This window comes from Apteryx rowi, unplaced genomic scaffold, assembly GCF_003343035.1.
Source record: "Apteryx rowi isolate R43461 unplaced genomic scaffold, aptRow1 scaffold_9, whole genome shotgun sequence".
Lineage (NCBI taxonomy): Eukaryota > Metazoa > Chordata > Aves > Apterygiformes > Apterygidae > Apteryx > Apteryx rowi.
The window spans coordinates 5,453,739-5,477,666 of record NW_020451204.1 but is presented as its reverse complement, the minus strand read 5'-3'; the positions used below and the strand labels follow the sequence as shown (position 1 = coordinate 5,477,666).

The 23,928-nt window shown below is 41.7% G+C and overlaps 1 protein-coding gene across 9 annotated transcripts in view; it reads right to left on the bottom strand.

Annotated features, from left to right (window-relative positions):
* The window catches only part of CELF2 (CUGBP Elav-like family member 2), a 342,189-nt gene that overhangs the window by 32,695 nt on the left and 285,566 nt on the right, over positions 1–23,928 (bottom strand). For all 9 annotated transcript variants that reach the window (XM_026091227.1, XM_026091229.1, XM_026091224.1 and 6 more), the window contains 4 exons: positions 16,762–16,841; positions 12,225–12,383; positions 10,703–10,766; positions 642–776 (listed from right to left, as the gene is read on the bottom strand). In XM_026091227.1, coding sequence (XP_025947012.1) covers positions 642–776; positions 10,703–10,766; positions 12,225–12,383; positions 16,762–16,841 — 438 coding nt within the window. The remainder of the gene's footprint in view (positions 1–641; positions 777–10,702; positions 10,767–12,224; positions 12,384–16,761; positions 16,842–23,928) is intronic.

Sequence of the window (23,928 nt, the reverse complement as noted above, 5' to 3'; positions counted from 1 at the left end):
TGGCTGAAAGTCTCCACTATAGTAATGGAGGGACCACAGTCTCTGTCCTCATTCCCCCCAAAATCTGTCCTCAGTTTAGAGTAATGAAGTCAGAATTTGACTGCATTCTCCTCATGCATCTGATACCACTTCCAAACCTGATTCTTAGTTATCCCCAGAAGAAAACTCTACTGAGGCCACAGCAAGGAAAGAGAAAGAAAAAAACAGAGGAGGATTGCACAAAAAACTCAGGATGGGTGAAGGCAATACGTGCATGATATGCTGGGAATCAGCGATCAGTATCTTGAGGATTAAAAAGAACCAACTCAGTTGGTCCTTCTCTAGGATGAGAAGGATTTGCTCGTGTTCAGAATCCTCTCTGAAAAGCTAAATTTAGCTCAAGGGCTCTTGTGGGATTCTGCAAGATGGGTTGGTTAGGCTGAAATGAATCTGGAAAGGTGAACGTGCCCATATCGGACCACTTGAAAAAACAGCTTGTTGTTTTCTTAAAAATAACAACAAAAGTGCATTCAGCTATTGAAAGGATCTCCAGAATTTATATGAGCACAGAGCTTAGGCACAACGTGGAATCACAGTTTCGACTACCTTCCTCCCATTTTATTCTCATTGCTGCATTTTGAAAGAAAGTGCTCCGCTCTTACCGGGACTTGTGAGGGCTCCCAGAGCACCAGTCGTTGTGGAGAGAGGATTTGCATTGGTGGTGGTAGCTGAGGTTTGGGCGGCGGCTGCTGCGGCTGCTAAAGTTGCCAAATTCTGTAATTGTAAAGCGTTCATGCCTGCGGGGAGAAGCAACAGGGTTAATTAAGAGATGCCATTTTTTAAAAAGCAAACTATTTTCAACGGACACAGAGCTTTGAAGGTACCTTGCCAAAGACTCAATTCTTCTTTTCACTCTCAAGACTTCTATAACCTGGGTACCACCTCTTACAGCCCCAAATAGCATCTCTCACCTCTCCACCTCAGAAGTAAGAGGATGTAGGAAAGGCACTGGCCTCCAGCTCAGGAAGATTAAATTTGGTTTGTGCCTCTTCTACAAAGGAACTGTAGAATTAAAAGTCATTTAAACTCTGCATGAAGCACAGGCGCAATACTATTTCCTGGCACAACAGGGGGTGTAAAGAAGATAACTAACGTTTAAAACACATTCAAGATAGAGTCATATAATTTGGATGAATATTAATTGTTTCCCGTGTCTCCTCTGAATGTTTCTGCTAATACTACACTGCACAGTAGCCAACAGTTGTAACGATTTCTCTTTTGATGGTTCATTTCTAAAAACACATAGGAGCACCAAATTAATATCAGACTGATCACTGAGCAGCCATCACTGAACTGGGAGCTTTTAGGTCAAAAGCTCTGGATTGTGATATTTAGTATACTCAGTCATCTGTTATTTTAGAAGACGTGGGAGAGGTATAACTCCCTTTCAAAAGGGGACCTTCAAGAAATGCATTCATTTAAATAGCAAAGGTTTTAATTTAGAGGGCAAGCAAAAAAAGAGGAGAAACAATAAACAGAATTTATGTGAAATGGAAAAAAAAGATGATTAAACAACAGCAAATGGCATTCATTTGACTGAAATCAGGTAGGAAGGAGTTTGCCTCTCGGAGGCCTTCAAAAGTATCTACTTTTCTCCTTTGACTACACAAAGTTCTTAGGCAGTTACTCTAAGGAGGACTGCTCTAGTAAGAGACTAAAACGCAGATACAAGTTACGTGCGTGAGTTAACCAGACTGGACCCTTCTCAGGATGCTTCGAATAGGATGCGACTGTCCAAAGGGGGGATCACCCCTGTGGGGGTCTGCATGCGCACATGAGAGAGATCACTTGGGTGGTAGTGGGAGTTCACCATGTTGGCGTGGACATGTGAGGGACATCTGTGCTTGCAGTTTGAGCCGCCAATGAAATCAGGGCATTGACTAAACAACCCCCCCCATAAAATATCAAAACAATTTCATAGTGTTTTTGTAGCCCTGATAATCTAAGCGCATACAAAATGTTAGTTTGTAGGAAGGGTAATACCTTTTTAAGACCAAGTGATAGAGCTGGAAAGACTACATGAGCTTTGGGGAACACCCATAGAAGAGTCTGAGTGGTTTGGCTGAGTATTTAAAAAAAAGTACAAAGTGACGCAGAAACATCCTCACTGAATCGTACTTGTTTATTGAGAAGTTTTCAAGTTAAATCAGACATAGGATTTGAAAACTCTTATGAAATTCCTCATCATCACTGATTTCAGGTAACTTCCTCTGAAATATATTTGTTAATATGCTGTTGCTTCCAAAACTTACTTTTAGACTCAGTAACATTTTTTCTGAAAATGTTAGTTTGCCTAACAAGAGACACGACTTCTCCCTGAAAACTTTCTCAAACCAGGGGAACTTAATAACAACTTAGAGAAAATGAAAAAAGAGGATAAATATAATGCTTTCAAGTACTGTATGAAATGAAGGAGAGGTATCTTCTAGGAGCTGAGAACTCCTACAATAAAGATGATTCAGTGAGGAGGTTTTTGCAAGTGTCACTTTGTATTTTTTTTTAAATACTCCGCCAATCCCCTCACTTTCTGACTATATATGGAGCCCGGTGTATAGAATTCTTTTTTTTTTTTTCATTAGGAACTCCCTTACTTCGAGGGTAAGACTCTGAAGATACTTGAAACACAATTTTAGGGATGGAGAAGACTGAGCTGGGGTCCTGCTCTTTGCAAAAAAGCAGAGGGTGGTCCTCAAAATGAGTGATGGGATCCATTTTCATGCTGGATTGATATTGAGTCCTCAGGTAACCTTCTTTTACTGTCCTCCTCATAAGAAGTATAAGTAATTCAGCAAAGAACATCCAGCAAACCTTGCTGGTCTTCACTGAGGCCACGTTTCGTGCTGTTCTGCACTGCAATTAGTGGGCGATTTGATAAGGCGCTGGGCTGGCTCACTGCCATGGCACTGTGGTTTCTATCACCCACTGGCCAGCCATTGATCAGAAGGATCAGTCGTGATCAGCCCCTATTTATCCTGGGATGGGGCTGACATTCCTGACTTTTAAACAGCCCACTTTGGGGAGGCTTAAAGAATAGTGAACAAAAACATACAGAATGGTACTGGAAAATAGCTTCACCTACATGAAATCCTCCACACTTCAGGAAAACACATGGACCTCTCTCCAAAACTCAGCAAACGGGTTTTGAAGCAATTCACTACTGCTTTTTCTATTGCATTTTATCTGGCCAGCTCTGAACACGCATGCAAAGCTGCTGTTGCACCTGTGTGGATGCAAAACAAACACCAGCATTGCCTCATCCCACAAAACCATCTTTTTTTTATAGTGGGCCATTTCCTGTGGAAGCAGAAGACGAATCCGTCAACTTGAAGAGTTTCAAAGCCAAAAGACTATCAACAAACATGAGCTCTGTGGTGACAAAGTCCTCTCTCCACCCAGCATGTATTACTGCAGAGGTGACTAAAAGGTAGTGGCCACCAACCAGCTCTGCAGATGTTACGGGGTGTCAGCTACGGCACCTTCACAAAAAAAGCTGCTTCTGGTAGTCACACATGTGGAAGAGAAGTACACTGAGGAGCCCCACTGACCCGGGCACCTTAGTGTGGCTGCCGACAGGGGCTCAGAGCACGCTGTAGAGCTGAGGTTTATCACTTAATGGGCATCCTAAAGACTGTCTGCTGAAACATGTCACAAATAAGTCCTGTCATCACCATTTCACTTTCCCCAGACATTTTATCATCTCTGTTCCCTCTTTCTTGGCTTTTCCCATCAACTTGTCAAACGCATCAAAAATCCTGCTTGCCAGGACAAACTTGGAGGAGGGAAACCAAATGCTCTTGAGCCCCAGACCCAGAAAGTACTTTGCTTCCAAACAGCGATTGTGGTTCCACTGAACTTCAGCCAAGGTGTACTTCTGTGGGACTAATCTGCTCTCTCACTCTCTCCTCTTTCACACTCTGTCTTCACACATTTCACATCCTACAGCTTTTTTCAAAACAGTCCCAAATCCCGGAACAGAACTGGACCGAAAATGAGGAGATCGTTTTCATTTGAAAGCGCTGCTCACTCAGCAAATGCACCTCTCTGAAGAAATGCAAATTGCTTAACACTGAAGAACAGCCTCATAGGCAGAGCTGCACATGAAAAATGAAAATCCCCCTGTAGGGAAAAAAATTTCTGGGTAAGAAATAACTCTTGATCTTCATGATGGAGACGATGTTGGGAATTAAAGTGAAATGATTAAAAAAAAAATAGAATCACAATACAGTTTGATTCCATTTTTAATAACGTGTATTTACCAATGTGCTATCAGCTTGGCAAATATTCAAGATTGCAAGGAAATTCAACTTTCATTTTGTTATTTGGCAGATTAAAAAAACAATTAAATTATGTACAAAACAGATGCACAGTATGCCTTGCTTGAAACTTAAGATTTAAAAAAAAAATTATTTATAAGGATAGGGGCATGAAAATTTAATTTAATGTTCACCTTAGGTAATTTTGTGTCTTATTGTTCACAGCAATTACCATAAATCTACATATCAATAAGCAAGAACAGATGTCAGTTGTTACAAGTGCTTGCCAATCAGGCCTGTTAAAAAGTGACAGATGGATGGTTATAGAACATTCTCATAAGGCCTATTAGCACATTCGCAGGAAATTTTTGTAGTGCTGCACAGTCACAGATGCAGTGCTGTGAAAACACGGGTAAATTTGAGAGCACGAGATTTCCATTTTACAACTTCTTGTGCTGCCTCCGAAGCAAACTTTCGTACAATAAAGCAATTTGCCACGTTTTAGTCCCCACAGCTTTTCTCCTGTGATAACTGTAAATTTGGAATTACTGGGTATTTGTGGAGGAGGCCGGAGAATCGTGAACGGTTCCTAAAGACTTCTTAGGCTTCATCAGATGTTGGGTTTCCAAAACCATAATAAAATCGTATTAGGAAATAGCTGAGATTCACTTGCGCTTCCACGCTGAACAAATTCCTAATAAAGGAAGGCATTAACTATGTTCTAGTAACTCTATATGCATCGAGAACTTCATAATCAGTGGTGATGATCAGAGCCAAACGTTGCATAGATCACAAGCAGTTTCCAATGACTTGACCTCTGTAGTTGCCTACCTTTTCTTCAGAAACTGTATCCTTCCCAACTATTAGGATTTACCCTTCTGAATTAAACCCTGACTGCAGCTTAAAAATTGTGGCTTAAGGTAAAATTTATCATCTCTGGGCCAAAAAGCAACCATTTGTTAACACTGATATGGGACATTTGGGAGGCTTATGTTGAAAAAAGTGGTTAAAGTCTTCACGGACAGTGTTTGCAGGAAGGTGATGTTACTGCCAGCAAGATCCTAAGTATTACAATGGACAGGAGACCTGAGCACTACCGCCATCAAACCACACATACTCTGCACCCATCTTTAGAAAAGCTGCTTATTTGCACAATACTTTTAAAGTATCCTGATCACTTAATGTCTGATTGGCAAAGCCATTAAAACAACTTTTAACTGTAAGTCCCCATTTGATTTTGCCCTGTTGATTACATTATTTAAAAGGACGTGCTTAAATCCAACTGCAAGTTTTAGCTACCGGTTTCAGCATATTTTCAAGCTATACATGCTCTTAACATGTTCCTGGCAAGGAATGTGCTTTTCTCAATTGAAATTTTCCCAGTCCTAGCAGGAAAGATTGATCTGATCTACCTATATCCAGCTAAAAGTTACTCGCCTAGGCTCTTGCTATAGTCGAAGGAGAGAGAGAGAGCAGATGACTCATCCAATCCTAAAATAGATAGATTAACCCCAGCCCTTGGTAGGATGAATTGCTGCCTGGAAATGACTCCCTCTTCATTGACATTACGGGGACACTGGATGCCTAATTTCCAAATTGCAAAGTTCAGTGAGATGAATTCCACCCACAGCTGGGCCAAAGGAATAAAATGTCTCTCTCGCTCCTTTTGCTGTTTGCAGAGAGCCCAGCCAGAGCTACACAGCTTGTGCCCGGACTCGGCCCAGCTCCACCTCGTGCACTTTCACCACCCGAATAATTGTGTCTCGCAAACCGCTGAGCGCTGGCTTTCCTCTCCAGGTGCCTCTCCTGCTCCTGGCAGCAGGACTGAGAACGGACTCACTTCTTTCAAACTCCGCCTCTCCAAACGCTAAATGCAGGCCTTTAATTTATTATCTAAGAAACTGCTAATTGTACGGGTTAAATTAAGTAGGACTTTCAATGGAATTAGTGTTACAAAAGCTCAATGCTTTCAGTCCCTGAGGTCAACGTTTTCAAAATTGGTAGTTATCTTTAAGAAACAGCTCTCTCCCTTGAGCTGGAAACAGTTTCTCAGTGACCTTTACTTTTAATGTGATATCCCTTAAGAGGTCATAGCAGGAGAAAACCTCTTTCAGCACAGCTCCGCTGGAATGAAGCCACCAAAGAGTCCAAGGATGCAAAGGATCCTTGGGCCAATGCAGAAGCGTAGAGCTTTTGTGCAGATGGTCCTGGCTTCCAACCGGTCCCTCCAGATCCACCGAGCCAATCCCACAATTAGAGGGAAAAATTCAGAAAGCAGAACCTTGCAGAGTTTCTCTCACCCATCTGCTCCTACAGACTCTGCAGCAGGAGGAAATCTGGCTTGGGTAACAGGAGAGGGGTGAAACGGATTGAACAGGAGTCAGAACGGGCCAGAAGATCAACCCAACATGCAACCAACCTGTGAGGGAGCTTGGAAAGGACTGGAAAAAACACACACTGGAAAAAATATAAAAAGCTCCGGCTGTACAAGGTTTATGGATCTGAAATCCACAGCAAGAAAAGCCAAAAGCACGCATATTCCTCCTGCATGACTTCAAACAGCAAAAATATACTACTCATACACTGACATTAATAGAGCCCCTTTGTGCCCGTTATTGGTACTGAACGGTCACACGTATAGCAAATGGTCACATGTATGTGTAATTATTTACTCCTGCCAAAACATTTTAAACTATTTAGATGGACAAGAGAAAATCTTCATAGATAATGTACTTTTGAACATTGCAACTTTCTACAGCAACCCAATACGATACAAAACCTCTCTGTTTATGCTGCCTGTACAGCACTTTCCAGGTTCTTCTTAAACAGGCAGGTTGGCCTAAATCACTGTAGCTTTTAGGCTCTGATCCAGTGCTGGCCAAATTCAATAGAAACATTCAGTGACATTAATCACCTCTAAACTAAACCTTCCATGCATTTGGTATATATGTGAAGGAGGAACGTTTTTGGCTTGAAAGGTTGCTAGCGCTTGTAACGTAGCTTGTATTGTCTTTTTAAATAGGACAATCAAATCACATAATGCAATTCGCCCACGTTATTAGCCTTCCCCAAAGACAACGCACAGGCCAGACACGGAGGCTTGAGAGGCATGCGAGAGAAAATGCTTTAAAATTAGCATGAGGAGATATCTGCGGAGGGGAAGGAAGAGTGAAGAAGCACTTGCTATAAAATACGCACTAGATGATTGTATGTGCTTGCATGATTTACAAAGATCGATTAAGTGGAGTTTGGCAAGGATAGGGTTAGCTCCAGCAACCAGCACCGCAGGATTATTACACTCGCAAAGGCAACACTGCCAACTCTCCCAACTTTATTACCACTCTTGACATATTACACTGTTTTCTTCAGCTTGGCTCCTGAAATAGAATGATTTCATGAAAATCCCACTTTTCAATAAAAACGAGAAAACTGGTCAACAGAGGGTGGAACCTTAAGGCTTGGAAACCTAAATGGCAAACTACTACTTTTGGTCTCTCAGATTTTAAAATCTCACAAATTTTAGTCAAGCCAGTTGCTCCATGTGTTTGGACTTTACACACGATTTAGGAACACGGGGCAAAAGCGATACCGAACATCTACTAGTGCCAGTGGGCTCCTACAGCAAGAGCAGCATTTGCCTCTGGAGCTGACGTTCTGCAGGCTCAGTGTCTGTACGTTAGGGAGTTCTTGAGAAATAAATACTTGCAGATGTGAAGGTCCCTAATTCTGGCCAAGGGGGTGTGATATTACCAATGCCAGTTTAGCAAACCATGACTTGAGTGGGACACAGGCACGTGAAAGCTTTGCAGGATTAGAGGCCTGGCACAGAAGACTTGAAAGATCCAAGTTTGACCCCTCAAACCCACTGCACATGTTTGAATAAATTCTTAAATGCAGAGCTACCCAAGCATGCAAATTCTGCTATCGCTCACGCTGAGGAATGCCCAGCCCTCCCCCTTAAATTCAACACAAGAACAGGTACAAATATCTGGCTGCAAATGCAATTTTTTAGCTCAAAGAAGCTGCAAGCTGCAGTGATGGAGCTTATACAGCATCTTGCTTAATTGTGTCTAGATTTTACTCCTCATCCTGAAATGTTATATTAATATGCAAGCCATCCACAATATGGAACTATATATTAGACTAATTTTTATAAAATGAATATATACAGCTTAAGTAAAAAAAATTAGGGCCTTTATGCTACTTTCAGGACTGTGAAGACAAACATTCAAGGATGGCTTCAGCAGATAATGCGAGATCTTGCTGCAGACATATGAGTATTTTCTATTCCTTTCATAAAACTTAACACATGAATCTATATTATTAGACACACAGCATAACATAGTACTGCAGAGAGAAGTCTGGGATAATTTATGATTTCTGAGGCGAGGACATGAACTCTCAGTCTTAATGAAGAAATAGTGCTTAGCCTTTTGCACTTTCGTGTAGAGCTGTAGCTTGGAGAGAAGTTTAATATCACTAATTTGACCTTGGACATCAAGGTCGAAGGGTTACATGTTTGGGGGAAAAAACTTGGAGCACCTCTGATAACATGAACATAAGATAAAAAATATATGTTCCAGGAGATGCACACAGTCATTATATTATCCAATATATGACCACATTAACAATCTAATTTTTAGTTAAAAGGTACATCCTTCAAGTAAAAATGACGTGCCATTTTGATTTCTTAAGATGATTTTCTTCTAGTCTCAAGATCATATGATTTTCAGAGGATAAACCACATACCGGCTTGAGAGCCCATCCTAAAATTACTTGATGAAAATCCTTAATCTCAATGCCGTTCTTAGAGACAAAGCTGAACCTACACCAACAGTGAGAAACGGGCAACAGAAACTTCTAAGGTGCAAGTAATGCAATGGAGATCACATTATTTTTCCCGAGTGTCTCAATTCTTTCATTTTGTAGCCCTAACCAAATATGAAAACATTAAACACAATCTTTGAGCTCAAAGCCACTTCCAGAACTGCTGAGTGTAAAACTGTTACCGAACAGCTCTGTTCTGTTTATCATATTAAGATACACTTTTCTGATGAAAAAAATGCTAGATTGCAAGTGTAACATAATAGAACCAGCAAGCGCTGCCAGCAGGTCTCAGGAAGAGAGAATAATTCAGAGATATTGTCATCTGTAGGCCAATTTATATTGTCAGACAGCAGGCTCACATTAGTCTCTGATGTCACTGCAATAATGGCATAATATAACGATTGAGCAAAGAATACCTGTGGGGTATAGCTATACTGTGGGGTATAGCCATACTTGTTAAAATATTGCAAGATTCATTCAAAGCGGAGCCAGAAAGAAGCAAAAGGCTAGGATTAAAAGCAGGCGAAAACGCTGTTCCTAAAGACTTCTGAATATTTTAGCCCTTGTTTTGTGATGATGAAGCAAGCACAATGCTGCATTTCATTGATGCAGTGGGTTCATGATTAAAATAAACTAATGTAGCAATTTGGGGGTTTTGTGCTTCCTTTTTCTTTTTTTTTTCTTTTTCCTTCCTGTAACAAGAAAAAAGGCTTTTTAACAGTTTCTCGCGGCAGGCATAATGTGCATCTGCGCTCTGATTTACTGCACATGCTGCCTTCTCTAGCATCATGTTAAGTTAGGGTATCAGCATGGTAGGTCACACAGTGGGAGCGACCTTTTGCTAATCACTACACATCAGTTACTACTGGCACACGGCTCATTACTAAGAAACCTTCCAACTAGCTGGCTTTCAAATACGCTTACACTTTGATTCCCCCCCTCCATTTGTTCTTTCTTTCTTTCTTTTTTTTCCCCCAGACTAAAGCTTATACTTTTACATAAAAGCCTCTGTTGTGTAATTTTGTCAACTAGGGTTCTGCAGTCAAAAAGGCACCCAGTTAATTTTCCGTGATTATAAAAGGGGCCTGGAAACTCATACCGAAGGTAGGCCATAATCTTGGGTTTCATTAAAAAGGTCAGAACATTTTTACTCACCGCTTGTTATTAAAATGTTTGAGGGCTGCCATTAATTTGATTTTTTCAGGACACAGAAATCTCGCTGGAAATTAGAGCGTAATCCTGCTGGTGTTTTCCTGACACTTTTTAGAGGCCAGGATACAGCTGCGGGGACTAAGAGCTCCCCTGCAATTTGCAATTGGGTACTTTGGACAAATGGCAGGTGACTAATGCAAGACAAACTGTTTGCACAACCTGGGAGCACCGGGTTTAATTTCAGTTTCCGAAAGAGTGGAGAAAGTGTTTCTATTGATGCTGAACCACGAGTTGTCCCCTGCCAGTACATCTGCCGCGTTTAATGCACAGCTCCCCCCGCCCCCCGCCCATGTGATTATTAGAGGTACAGAATTCAATAGCGGAAGAATACAAAACGTAGCTGGAGCAAAACGAAATGGTTTTTAACTTACCGGCCATTTGCTGAATGCCGCTGAAGGCACCCAAGTTACTGGAGGAAGTTGCTTGCTGCAGAAGCTGCAAATTAACAACAATAACACAGCAATCTATGTGCCGTTAAGGTAACAAACGAAGATAAAACTAAAATGAGCTATCATTTTACATTTGCAGCATTTATGCTTTCCTTTACATTTATATAGTCTCTTGCTTCTGTCTATTGTTGGAATGAACATCCCTAGAGTCAGTGCTGTAAATCCATATTAATGTCTAATCTCTATTAAGAAACACAGAGACACAAGGGAAACTCAATAACATTGCTGCTTTAAAACAATTAATCAATTTATTCTTTTTAACAACCAGGTGTTAAATCTATTTAAACCAACATAGCGTGACTAATTACAACCCTCTGTAGTCTAGTAGTTACCATAACTCATCTCTGTCAATCACAGTCCATTCTCTCCCACCCCCTTGAATTCAGTTTTTCCTTTCTTATCTTTGTGAATCAAGCACATAGATATTCATTAGACTGGTACTAGTATATAACAATTTAGCCTACCTCAGTATTAATTAGCCTACCTCAATATCAATATATATTTTTAATTGCTAGGTAAATTAAAGTTTATCATATTAGATCACTACACCGATGCAGTGCGTGCATACAGATTATGTATTTGTGCATGCACAGTGCATTTATGGACAGATCTGTTTGTCTATCTCAAAACCTTCAGGTAGTCCCCAAATTATCAAAAAGCTCCTGAAAGAAACTGTTTGATTCTACGGCCACCAAAGGCAGGGCCTCCCTCGCAGCAGGGCTGCGGGGGACTCTTGGCAATCCAGGACCTGTGACTCACAGCTGGGCATTTCAGATTTCTCCACCGGGGGCAGGAGCTAGTGTTTGGGTTTTGTCTTATAAAAGGGCCAAAGAAAATATCATTTTAAATGCATGAGAAACAAATTACTTTCCTCTGCCCTCTTCACGTTCTTTAAAAGGTAGTACCAACTAGGTATATTTAGCGTTGACAGTTTTGTGCTTTAATATGAAAGTTGTATAGCATGTTAGAAAAATTATAAATGAATAGAATTCTGTATAGAATTAGAGGATTAAATCACACCACCATTCCCAGTTTAGAGGCTGTACCATACAGACATGTACAGTGTTCTGCTACCCATCTGTCCTCCATTTGTTGGTTCTTTTCAAGGAAGAACTTAAATTTTATTCCAGCTATAAAAATTGCAACGTAATGTTCAAAAGAACAATAACATCAATGGGATCAAACTTTATTTTTCAGCATGACTAAAGTTTAAATGTGTGCCTCAGACTGCACTGACACATCTTGAAAAATTTATTCAACTTCTATTCCCTTGTATGTATTTTTAGACCATGCTATGAACGTACAGATCATTTTATTTAGAAGAAGACATGCTATATGTCCTGGAGGACGTAGTGTTATATTGCAGGGCATTCACTATAGCTTTACCACAGTTTCCAAAATAAAGAGAGAATCATGTAGCCAACCGCCTTTGGAGGGAACTTACAGCTAGATATTGTGGTGTGAGTCCTCCCAGACCTGTGAGGTTTCCCCACGTGGCAGTATTGAGCTGCTGCATCTGCTGCGCCAACTGCTGCTGCAAGCGCCGCTGCTCCTTGTCCTTTTGGGTATCGGCAAACTTCACCACGATTGGCGAAGAGCAGCCCTGTGGTAGGACAGACGGGGAAACGGAGGCGTTACACCACACGCACTCACCCCCGGGCTCCTGGAGGGCCGCTCGCCCTCCCTCGGCGGTCGGTTTTTATGGTGGGCTGCAAGGATGGAGATTTTTCAGCTTCTTAGGGAAAAGAGGCAGTGGAGGAATTACTGATTACCCAGAAAGGGTGCTACTGCTCGGATAGTTCACCCACCTGTGGTCCACTCCCAGGCACGCTTTGGGTCAAGTGTCCTGGAGATGTGACCCAAGGTGCTAGCTCTGGTGGTGGCCACCCATTCCCGATTGCCACCTTTCCCAGCAATTCTTCTATGAGCCTCTCATTACATGATACGGGAGGGCTGCAAGACACCTCGGGAAATAAGGAGGCTGTAAGTAAGAACTAGCAGTCTGTTTTGCAGCCTCCTCCTCAACCCTGCCTGAGGGGCCCTCAAAAAGGAGCAGCAGGCCATGGACCATGTGGCCTGTGGAGGTCAGCTGGATATTGCCCTTGGACTTCAGACTGGGGGCAAAGTCATGGAGAGAACAAGACACAGGAATGTGAAAAATGTCTCTGTTGCTCTCGCTCTATTATTTATTATTTCTTTTTCGCTAACAAATGTTTTTATATGTTAACCTTTCAAGTCTTCATTTTTCTTAAATCAGGGAGCAAAGTAGATACCGTAATGATTCAGTTCTGCAAATTAATGCAGACATCTCATGAGTCATAGAAGTTGTCAATCTGTTTTAGCATTTCATACTGCTTTCCAACTTCATAGGATGCAGTGAATAACTTCCCCCACCCGCCATGCTTTGTTATACTAATTTCTTGTCTAACTTCAATCTGACAACAACGGCAGGAACAAAAGATGACTCAGATCCAAAAAAACACAGCTGAATTTTAGCCAGAACGTGTAGTGTGGGATGGGGAGCGGGCTTATACTTAGCCTAACTCTATCCATGGCTGCTCTCACAGCACTCTGAGCATCTTCAGAAAAGTTCCTGTCCTCTATCATCTACAAAGAGTAGCTGTGCACCTCTCCTCTGCAGAACCTCATGCAGGGACAAACGATAGGAACATGCACCATCAGTAGAGGAAAGGATGAAGTAAACCCCCATAATAATAATCTCTCTTGTATGAAGATCTCCCATCAATACTGTTCCTTCTGCATTATCTTGGAAAATCATCACTTGTGATTTATTATTCCTCCTCCAATTCTTTTCTTGTACTTCTCATTGTAAAAATCTTTCGGGAAGGAAGCAAGGAGATACATGCCACTCCAGCAATCAAATAAAGATTATGAAGGAGTCAGCTTGTTACACAATTGCCTCTCTGCAGTGATTTTTATACCAATATTAAAAACAAAAACAAGATCTTAAAAAGAAAAAAAAAGAAAGAAGAGGGAGCCAGGGTGGAGGATGTGAGAGAGATTTTTCTAGTTTAGCTAATAAAAAAAAACCAAGTTTGTATTCTATTTAATATGAGCTTTGGTAGCGCTGGGCTAAGAGCAATCAGAACCTCCTGCTCGCTACCTGCAAAAAGGTGAGAATTGAGTTGATTTCAAAAGAAATAGAAATGAATTTCAAAAGAAGAAATATTGTATAGGTATTTCGGTTCTCAGTTCAGCAGTTCAGTACTCAACACTACAGCTGACATCATATTCATGAATGCTTAAATGTCAGTAAATTGTATAAAAACAATATCTCTGCAATTTATGAATCTATAATTCATTTTTTCACTGTCTGCTCTGTATTTCATCACTTCATCATTTTCAAGAGAGCAAACATTCTGAAGACTCAAATTATATGTAGCAAGTGGTTCTATATGAGAAAAGGGTTGTTATTGTTGCATCAAATTTACTCCACGATAACAAATTAGTGTCTTCTACTGGTGCTGCATTTGAATGCCTTAAACAACAAAAAAAACCCCACAGAAATGAGTTAGAAGAGCAAAAACTTAGAGCAGTAATTAGGTTTCTAAAATCCGTGGATTTAATCTGGTCAAAAAGTGAGATGCAAAGGGTATTAAGAGAATTCATTATTCTTGGAGACACGTGTTCACCTGAACACTAACAGCCCCACTGTTCTGCATCCTTAGCCCGCTTTGAAAATGCGTCTTGGCCAATGATGTTTGCCAAAGAACTGAAAATACTGAAATCAGAAAAAAAGAAAAAGTCAGGTCAGCAATTGAGCTGAAATTTGACTGCGTAATGCATATTCTTCCCCCTGCAATGTTTTTTTGTGCATTAAACATGAAACAAAAGTGTCCAAGGACCACTGTTTCAGGCTGACAGTCCAGATTTAACACTAGCTAACCCAGATTAACTTTTTACTAGAAGAGCCAGCAAAAATTGTTTGCCTAAAGAATGACTTCTATCTTAATCGCTCCCATCTTCTCTCTCAAGAGGAACCTCCCAGCACATCAGTAAGGAGCATCTCAGTGGCTTGGTATCTCCACCCCGTTCAGGGTCATTTTCGGAGCGGGAGAAGGTGTGCTGCTGCCCTCAAAGAAGGGGCTCTCAGCCTAAGCTGTACTGGCACCAAGATGCCCAAAGAGCAAAATATTCAGAATTGCCTTGCGAATTTGGGGGTCTCCTTGATGGTGACTTTAAAGATGTTGCGAAGTGCTTTGCTCCAAGAGTAACTATGCTACAGGACTGAGTTCAACAGGAGGACGGCATAAAGCAAGAACTGGTCTGTGAGGTATTCTCTCTTTAATTTTAAGATCTTCTGAGGTGGAGCTGTGTGAAATTCATTTTGCTAGGCAGAAAAATACATTAAAACACATGGAAAAAAATAGGTGAAACACAGTATTACCAATAAACATTCTCCTTTCACTTGGAATCAAACCTAGGAAAAATATATAGATCTGAATTAACGGAGCAGTGCATGGCACACAAATTACTAAGAGTATCCTTTCAAAGCCTCAAAGCAGCAGTTTTTTTCAATATATACGGTCAAGGCTGCATATATTGTATAACATCAGCTTGCTAGCAAAGATAAACTCCAATTAGTCTCATCTCATTGGAGGCTGCTCATCTAACACTGTATACTCGGGCTCTAAAAATGCATTGCACTGAAAAGAAAACACATCGATTATAAAATAAGCTCAACCAAATGCAAACGTTGATGGTCGGGAAGACAATAGCTTTGCAATGCCGATACCGTTACTCGGAGTACACAGGAAACAGTTAGTGACGTTTTCATGCACTCTCTTTTTTTTAATTTTTATTTCTTTTTCTTTTTTTTTTTTTTGGCTTTTCTTTCCTCCTTCTGCTCTCTCCGCCCTCCCGCCCGCTGGCTCCCCGCTCGGCTCGGCTCGGCTCGGCTCGGGACACAAAGCAGCTCAACGACATGACGCAATAATGATTGTTTAGTGCCCAGCATGCTTTGGGAGACTAGAGCATTGCAAAGGAGGGGGGGAAAAAAAGAATAATAATAAAAAAAAAAGCCAAAATAAATGAAATCACTGAGAAAAAAAATCGAAAGGTCCTGGTGTAAAAAATAAATAAAGAGAAACAAGTGCACATAACATCAATGCCACCTCTGAGAGAAATCATCACTACACGAAGATACAGTATACGTAATACAGTATAACATGCACTCTCCAATGATAAGCTAGAAGATCCAGCGTAAGTAAAAGCTTCGTACTGGTGCGGGTTTTTGGTTTTTGGGTTTTTTTTGTGGGGGCAAAATTCTGAAAGACCATGACAAAAATCACAGACTGCAAAAAGCTGCCGGGAGGCTGCCGGGCGGGCCGCGGCGTCGGGCGAGTGCACCACAAGCCTGCGGCCCAGCGGGGTCCCCGCGCCATGGCGCTCGCCACCAGGCCGCCGGCCGCAGCGGGGACGAAGCGCCGCGGGTCGCACGGGGCCGGCCCCGGCAAGGGAGAAATTAACAGTATTCGCTCAAAAAGAGGCTCCCTCGGCAGCTGAACGCGGGCGCCGGCAGCTCAGTCGAACCTCTCCGAGCTCTTCCTCAGAGCGGCGCGCCCCAGGACGCTGAAAAACCTCTCTAAAAAGAACACTAAGGGACTTTTTTTTGGGGGGGTGGTTAATATTAAAGGCAATTTTCTCATCGGGGACGCTCTGAGGAGCGGCGGACACAGCGTTTTCGTTTTCCGTACAATGCCACCGGGAACGGGCCGGGGGGCGGCGTTTGGGCACCCGGCGGCCGTCTTCTCGCGCGCTTTCAGGCAACCGAGAAAAGCAGGTTTCGCCGCGCGAGGCCGGGCGGGCTGGCCGGAAAAAAAAGAAAAAAAGAAAAAGCGAAAAAAAGGTTAAATCTGTGATTGTCATGCGTCTGATCTGGTCCAGGAGAGCATGGCTTTACCATTCGCAATCATTTGCACAAAGAAAACAAAGAAAGGGCAAATGATACAGTACTGTACCTCCATGGTCTGAGACTGGTGCATGGCTTTGATTGCATTCTGTGCCATTGCCCTTGTAGAAAATGTGACAAACGCACAGCCTGTGGGAACAAGGGGACAGGGAGCAGGAAAGACAAAAAACAACAAGACAAAAGGGTTGGACGCTTGTTAAACCAACACAGTCTACGAGAACGGCCACAAGACGACACTGTTCTCAGTAGTACATAAAAAATAAACAACTTCTCTAGTTTATTTATCGACAGTGCTGACTTGCTAATCTGACCATAGATGGAAGAAAAAAATAAAAATTAGGTGGGGATGGGTGAGGAGAAAGGGTTTTTTTTTCTTTAATTTTTTCTTTCTTTTTTTCTTTTTTGGTTTTTGTTCTTTAGCCACAGGGTTTGAAGTAAGGAAGGCTTTTACGTACAGTTTGGATTGCACAGTTTAATCTGTTCAGGCCACGCATTAATAGTTGCTTGCTAGGTCTTTTGTGCAGGCAAATTTTGGAGAGCGAATAAATGAGCGGCGTCGCTGGCAACTCAACTGAGAATTTAWGAAGAATCCATAACGCCACTGATAAATCTCAGTGAGGCACCGAGAGTGACCACACAACTAAGGAGGAGGAGAACTCCAATGGTACTCTGCACCTAACTGTGAAAAGACTCAGACAAAATTCAGTAACGTAGGTGCACTCTCAACATTTAAGGAAATAACATATTCAAAATAAAAATCTTTTGGCTTTTTGTTGCTCTGAGTCCTGGGCGCACAGATAGCTCTTTGATCTGTGAAAGCTGCCGCCGACTTTAATGATTCGGAAGCTATGTGCCGAATAACTGAGAAATCACTTTTCTCCCTCTTCAGTCTTTTAAATCATAAAAAAGCCAGCAGGCTAATGCCCGGGCTATTTTTCCACTCTTTTACTATTGTCAGTCATACCTATAGTGGGCATGGCAGAGGCCAGCTTTTTAGTGCATGACTCACTGCCCTTTCGACTAATAAAAACACTGCCTTCTGAAAATTTACATTTTATTCTTCATGTACCCTTGGGCATCTTAAAGAAAAAGACTGTGAAATTAATGCAGATTCAGGCTGATTTTGTAATAATACCATGGCACACTAAAAGCTTAGCTAAAGCAACACAGACTTATTTCACTTGTGATCTCTAATGACTTTAAAAGTGCATTGATTTTCAGCTCCCTTAGCCTTGCACAGTTTGAACTTAGGTTTCAGAGAATAATTTAGTGTTCCACTCAATTTCCTCAAAACATTATTATTATTACTACTTAAAAGATTTCCAAATGAAGCAAATCTAAGCACTGAGAGGCTAAAGCATATTGTCATTTTAGAGCTAATGCATGAAAGCTACATTCTGGCATCAAAAATGCAATATTGTTGCCCCTGTGGCCAATGGGCAAAATAAACCATTTTGCAATCCAACAAGCAACAGATTGTTTGGTTTATGCAAATCAATTTGAGGCATAAAATGCTTTTTCTTTTTTTTTTTGCTCCGTGTGTACCTGGTAAGATTATCAAGTCAAGACTGTATTCACATTTTAATCAAACAACAGTAAGAGAAAGCAATGCCTGATCATTACCCAAAAGCACTACATCTAGTCATGAAAATAAAGTCAATGCATTTTTGCATCATGCGGTATTTTTCTTTTTAAGGTAAAGGCCCTTGATACAAGGGAACCTAAGCTGGTTTATATATCTCTGACTGGTAGGTCAGCATTATAAAACTGGAAGTCAGAATTTTTTAATGCAAACTTCATGGCAGTGTCGTGACACTTCATGTATTTCTCGGATAACGTTAACAACTGCTGATGTCTTACTACTGCTTAGACACGCTATGTGTTGCTACTACTGTTATTCAGAGACAAATGTTTTGTCAAAGAAAACGATGTAACGAACAGCTTTCTATAAGGCATTCGAGACAAAATGTGTAGGAGAATGGTAAATAAGCCACAGTACCTCGGCTAGATTCCACATTGCTGCTGTGCACTAAAATTAAAGAGGCCCAAGTTTACCGTCAGTCTCAAAGTAATCTCTCTTAAAAGACATTTCACTTATTATYATTAACAGAGGAAATAACACCGAGGGTTTTCATTTCTTGTCTTGCAACTCCAAAGGGAGATGAGCACAAATAAGAGATATACCGGGGGGCRGGCACGAAGCCCCATACAGAGCCTTGGATAATGCTGCTCGTAACGGTCAAGCAACTGCTTCATTCGCTTCTTCTGCTCTCATTACCCAGGAGTGTGTACCGCAGTGACAATTACTGAATGGAGGTTAAGCATGCATAAGAAGCATGTAAAATGTCAACAAAAATCAATAAGACACAGTTTATGCATTTATCACAATTTCTACCCAGCAGTACTGCTGTAAGTAACTTACTGAGAGATGTTGCAATTAGCAGGTCTCAAAAGAAATGTGAATCAGCAGAGAAAGCAAGCTGTACTCAAGAGGAAGCAGACTCGCTCTTCCCTCCCTTGCGCTTTTTCTCTCTTTTTTTTTTTCTCTTTTTTTCACCATCTGAGGCAATGGCAAAACCCCCCTCCTCGTTCCTCAACCCAAATCCACTCGCTTGGATTCCCCTTTCCTTTGTCCTGGAGGGAGAAGGTTTTTGCTGCGATCCCCTGTAAAATGCCATAGAGCGAGCTACTTATTTAAAGGAAATTTGCTCTCTGGGAAAGGGGAATGTCAGATGAGTGACGTTATGCTACTAAAATATGAGCATCTGGAGCCTTTTGCAGGGAAAAGGGGATTGCATTTTAATTATGGTCTGCCAGGCAGGGGCTACAAGGTTGGGTACCYGTGTTACGTCCAAGCTGCTGCCCATTTCTCACTGATGGACGTTGGCCATTTGCACAGCAAATACCCAATTTGCCTAAACAATCATGCTAAAAATTTAGCACTCAACTTCATTTCTAAATTATTTGATAATCTAGACCTTCAGCTGTTATCACCGAGCACCCCAATCAGATGCTAGCTAATTTAACCATCTTTCTAGACGTTGYTCCAGACTGAAATGCTAAATGTATTCACATGCAAGGGTTATCTTTACAGCTATCAAACCTGGACGCTCACATGCAAAACTCACACATGTATTATGTATGCACATATATTTTACTATGTGTGAAACACGGGATCCTTTCCTTCTATATAAGACTGCCAGGCTAAAGAGGAGATAAACCTATATAATAGGATTCAGTCCACTTAACCACCTAACCTGCTCCTATGATTCGGGTATTCAGAAAAGCTGTTTGGAGATGCTTATACGCTCTGTACAGTGGCAGTGCCTTTCATTTTCTATATGGGGAACATGTGCACTTTAGAGATTCCTTGGGCACCTTGAATTGAACTGGAAATCAGTGTCCATGCACCCACGATTTCACTCCCTGTTGAAGCCAGATCAGCTCTGCCGGCCCCAAACCATCCCGCACTCTTGTCGCAGCCATTTGTGACGGGATGGGGAAAAAATTCCCTTTTTAGTACAATCTCACTCTCTGTATCTCACGGATACAGGTGGCCATTTGGGAGCACGGTGGCAGCTTTAGGGCTGTTAATCACAATTATAACGGGACAAGACTAATCAGATTTCATGCCTCGCGGTGCAAGGAAACAAGAAAGATTTCCACGGCYGCTTACCTCGTCACAGCAAATGCTACCGCAATCGCAGTGCCATGGGCCAGGCTCGTCCAGCACAACAGCTCCGAGCAAATTATCCCTGCTCTACCATATCAAGTCCGCATATTTCAATTACTCCCTTCTTATGGTCAGCAGCTACAGAGAAAAAAACCTACAGAGGGGGATACATCTGTTGCTAACACCTCAAAATTACTTCTTCTTCTTCTATCACTAGCTACCGAAAAAAAAAAAATCTCTTTGTAAACATGGCCAACCTGCGAGTCACCTTGCAATTATTTATCACCTCGGGGTTCAAAATGTCAGGGATCACCCAGAGAAACAGAAGGGGAGGGCGGAAGGAGGGGGCGAGAGCTTTAGTTACTTCTTTAACGCTGCCTTCTGACCCTCTCGAACGGATAAATGATTGACTAGGGAAGGGTTTTGCCAAGTGATTTCCTCCTACGGGCCGAATCGARGGAGCCACAGAGCCCTGGTGCAGAGGAGATTTGGGAACGCATCTGTTGTTACACTTGTCATCTCAGCTGGAAAGAGCTCCAAACTCACAGGGTTTGTCTTTCTCCCCCCAGAACTGAAAGAGAATTTTGAAAAGGCCGGCAAAATTATAAAAGCTTCCTCCTTGAACCACGCTGTCCCGATCCTAGGGCTCGCTGCTCAGCGACTGAGTTAGCTGCGATATTCAAAAATGCTCAGCGCTGCCCCGTTTCAACTCCTGCTTCACTCAGTTCTTCTCATCTCGGGCTTTCAGAGACTATTTTGAAGTGTTCAGCCGGCAGTTCACGCACCAGATAGCATAACATCAAAACTTGTGAGCTGCAAGTAAAGTAGAACATTTTTAAGTTTAAGGAGGTGTCAAGGTAAGGGCTCTGATTTCATACCTACACCAAGAAGACCTAGGCCTAGAGTTAAGAGTGGAAGTTTAAAAAATACATCTTTAAAAGTTCTGGAGATGAAATAAAGGCAGATGTAATCAATTAAAAAMCCCCCCATATATTTATATACAGTGACCCCTCTGACACAGAAGAAAGCTCAAGATGAGCTTGTCACAGTCATCCAAGCAATCCTAGTGCCCTGTGCTATGGCTGCGTAGTTCATGGTGTTATGGTTGTACCACCAAGTCCTAGTTCACTGTAGACAGGACTCTTCTTGGCTTCCTGGGAAGAAACAACAGGGAAAAGCCACCAGGACTCCTGCAAGAAGTGTTTTGGGATCCTCTGAGATGGAAGTCTCTAGTTAAAGAAAAGCTGTGGCTCAAACAAAAAGTCATGGAAATTCAGAAGTGACAAAAAAAAAGTTCTAGAGGTGTCAAATGCTTTCTAGCTGAGATTGCAAAATAGACTTTGCCTTTTCTTTAGTGTGTTTCGATGGGCTGTACCACTTCAGTAACGGAGCACAAGCTGGAGCAAGGACCACCCTAGGAGGCAGCCTCCTGTTTCAGGGATCACACAAAAATCTCTCGGAGTGGTTCACACACATTTCAGCCACGGATTAAGAGAGCAACTTGTTGAGTGGACAGACATTTGGTCCTGCTGAAGACAGGTAATGATAGGTCTGAGAACAAGTGCAACCACTCAGCACAAAGTCAAGTCTCTTCAAAAAGTCACAGTGAAGCTCTTCAGTTTAGGCATATCAGGCACATAAAGGTAACGACAGGCATGTCCTGTAAACATGCCTTATCCSTTTGGTTTCACTGACTTTTCCTGACTATCGACTGGATGACAGATTCTGGATTTTAAATTCGCTGAAGTTCATGGTTCCCCTTAAAGCGCTTGTAACTGGGCAGTTGATTAACGGCTCTGCAAAACACAGCTCTCGGTAACTGGAATTTGCAAAAAACCTGAATCAAACTGATACCAAAGACCACATTTGCTAACAGTGCCCTGATGATGCTCTCACTGAAATAAAAACTCTTGCAGATTATTTCATTTCGAACCTCCCTGTGGGGAGGCATTGCTGAGGAGATGTAGTAATGGAAATCTGAGATTTAGAGTTACCGGCAAAAGGCCAGCAGAGACACTGAGCTTGGGTATCGTCATTCGGTCTCTCCACAGTACTAGCTTGTTTGAGAGTGTTAATAATATGAAATGCCTCCAAATTGCTTTTATTAATAATGAAAATAYGTCCACTTTAAAAAGCCATTTTCAAAATGAGTATCTTTTCATTTAGATTCTTTTCCCCCTTAATTTCTTGTTTTGACCTCAAACAAGATGGCCTGAGCAACGTCCAGGCATACTTCTCTCCTAAGGCTCTACTTTGCTCTCTTTCCTATCTTAATTTGTCCCCTCCTTTCCAGACTTTAAAACGTTTCAGCAGAGGAAAAAACAAAATTAAATGGGCTATAACATTTGGAAAAAAATTTAAAGTTTTCACATTACAGCAAGAGAAATAAGGCACTGAGATGCTTCCGTAGGGAACCTAAAAATGTCGCACTGCCACAGTGCTCCTTTCCCAGCACTTACTGATACAGAAGTGAGAAGGTGGCCACTAATCCAGGCTGTTCCCATGCTTGGCACTTCAGCTCGTTGAAGGAGCAGTAAATATCCATGAGAAGAAACAAACAGGCATAAAACCTACTCACCTACTCTTCACTGCAAGTAATTATGATGCAAATATTAATTTTCTTTTACTTGTTTATCAAGAACCCCCCCAAATCTCAAAAGTCATGAATTTTACCAACCCAACTGCCTGACCATGGTGCAACTTTCCATGCCATTTCTAAACTGCTCTTAGAACAAATGAACAATAAAATTYCCTGTAACTGATGTCTGCAGAAATGTTCACTTATCCCATGTGCTTAGTGATCTTTTGTTTAAAAGTCAAATAGGAGTGTAGAAGATGTAGGAATATGCATTTGGAGCTTTTCTACAGCGTTCATGGTAGATCCAAAAGTCTGTACATGTAATTAGAAGGTTTTTCAGTCCATGCTATTAATCCAGTTGACCTCTTTCTGATATCTGTTATATAAATCTGCATTTAGCAATACAGCAGCATAATTTGCTATGTGGTGCTCCTGCGATAAGCGGATTTTATTTTTAATCATCATTATGGACGATAATAATTCCTAGAGTGATGCAGAGATATTGATCCACTGATCTTAAAAAAAAAAAAAAAAGCATTTTGCAGAGGTAGAGGACCACTGCTCTCTGTTTATTTTAAGGAACGATATAATGGAGAGCTGATGAGAGAGCAACTCACCTACGGTCACCCAGCACATCAGTGGCACAGCTGCAAATCAAACGTGGGTATTTCTGGCTATTTTTGCACGCTCTAGCTATCATCCCACGGCTGTCTGCGTTCGCATCTGTGCTCCTGCAGACATTACACAGCGCGAGGAGTCGGGAGGTCYGAAAGTTTCCTTAAGCCACTCACAATAAGTGATTTAAAAAATCTTCATCATCTGAGGCAGTTCACTTCTGCTTTTTCATGATAATGAAGCTGAGCCCATGATATCACAATCAGGAATTTTTGTAAAGCATACTTAGCTCTCACAAAAAAGTGCCGGATTAAACAACCCTGCAGGCTGAATCCTTCGCTTTCAATAAT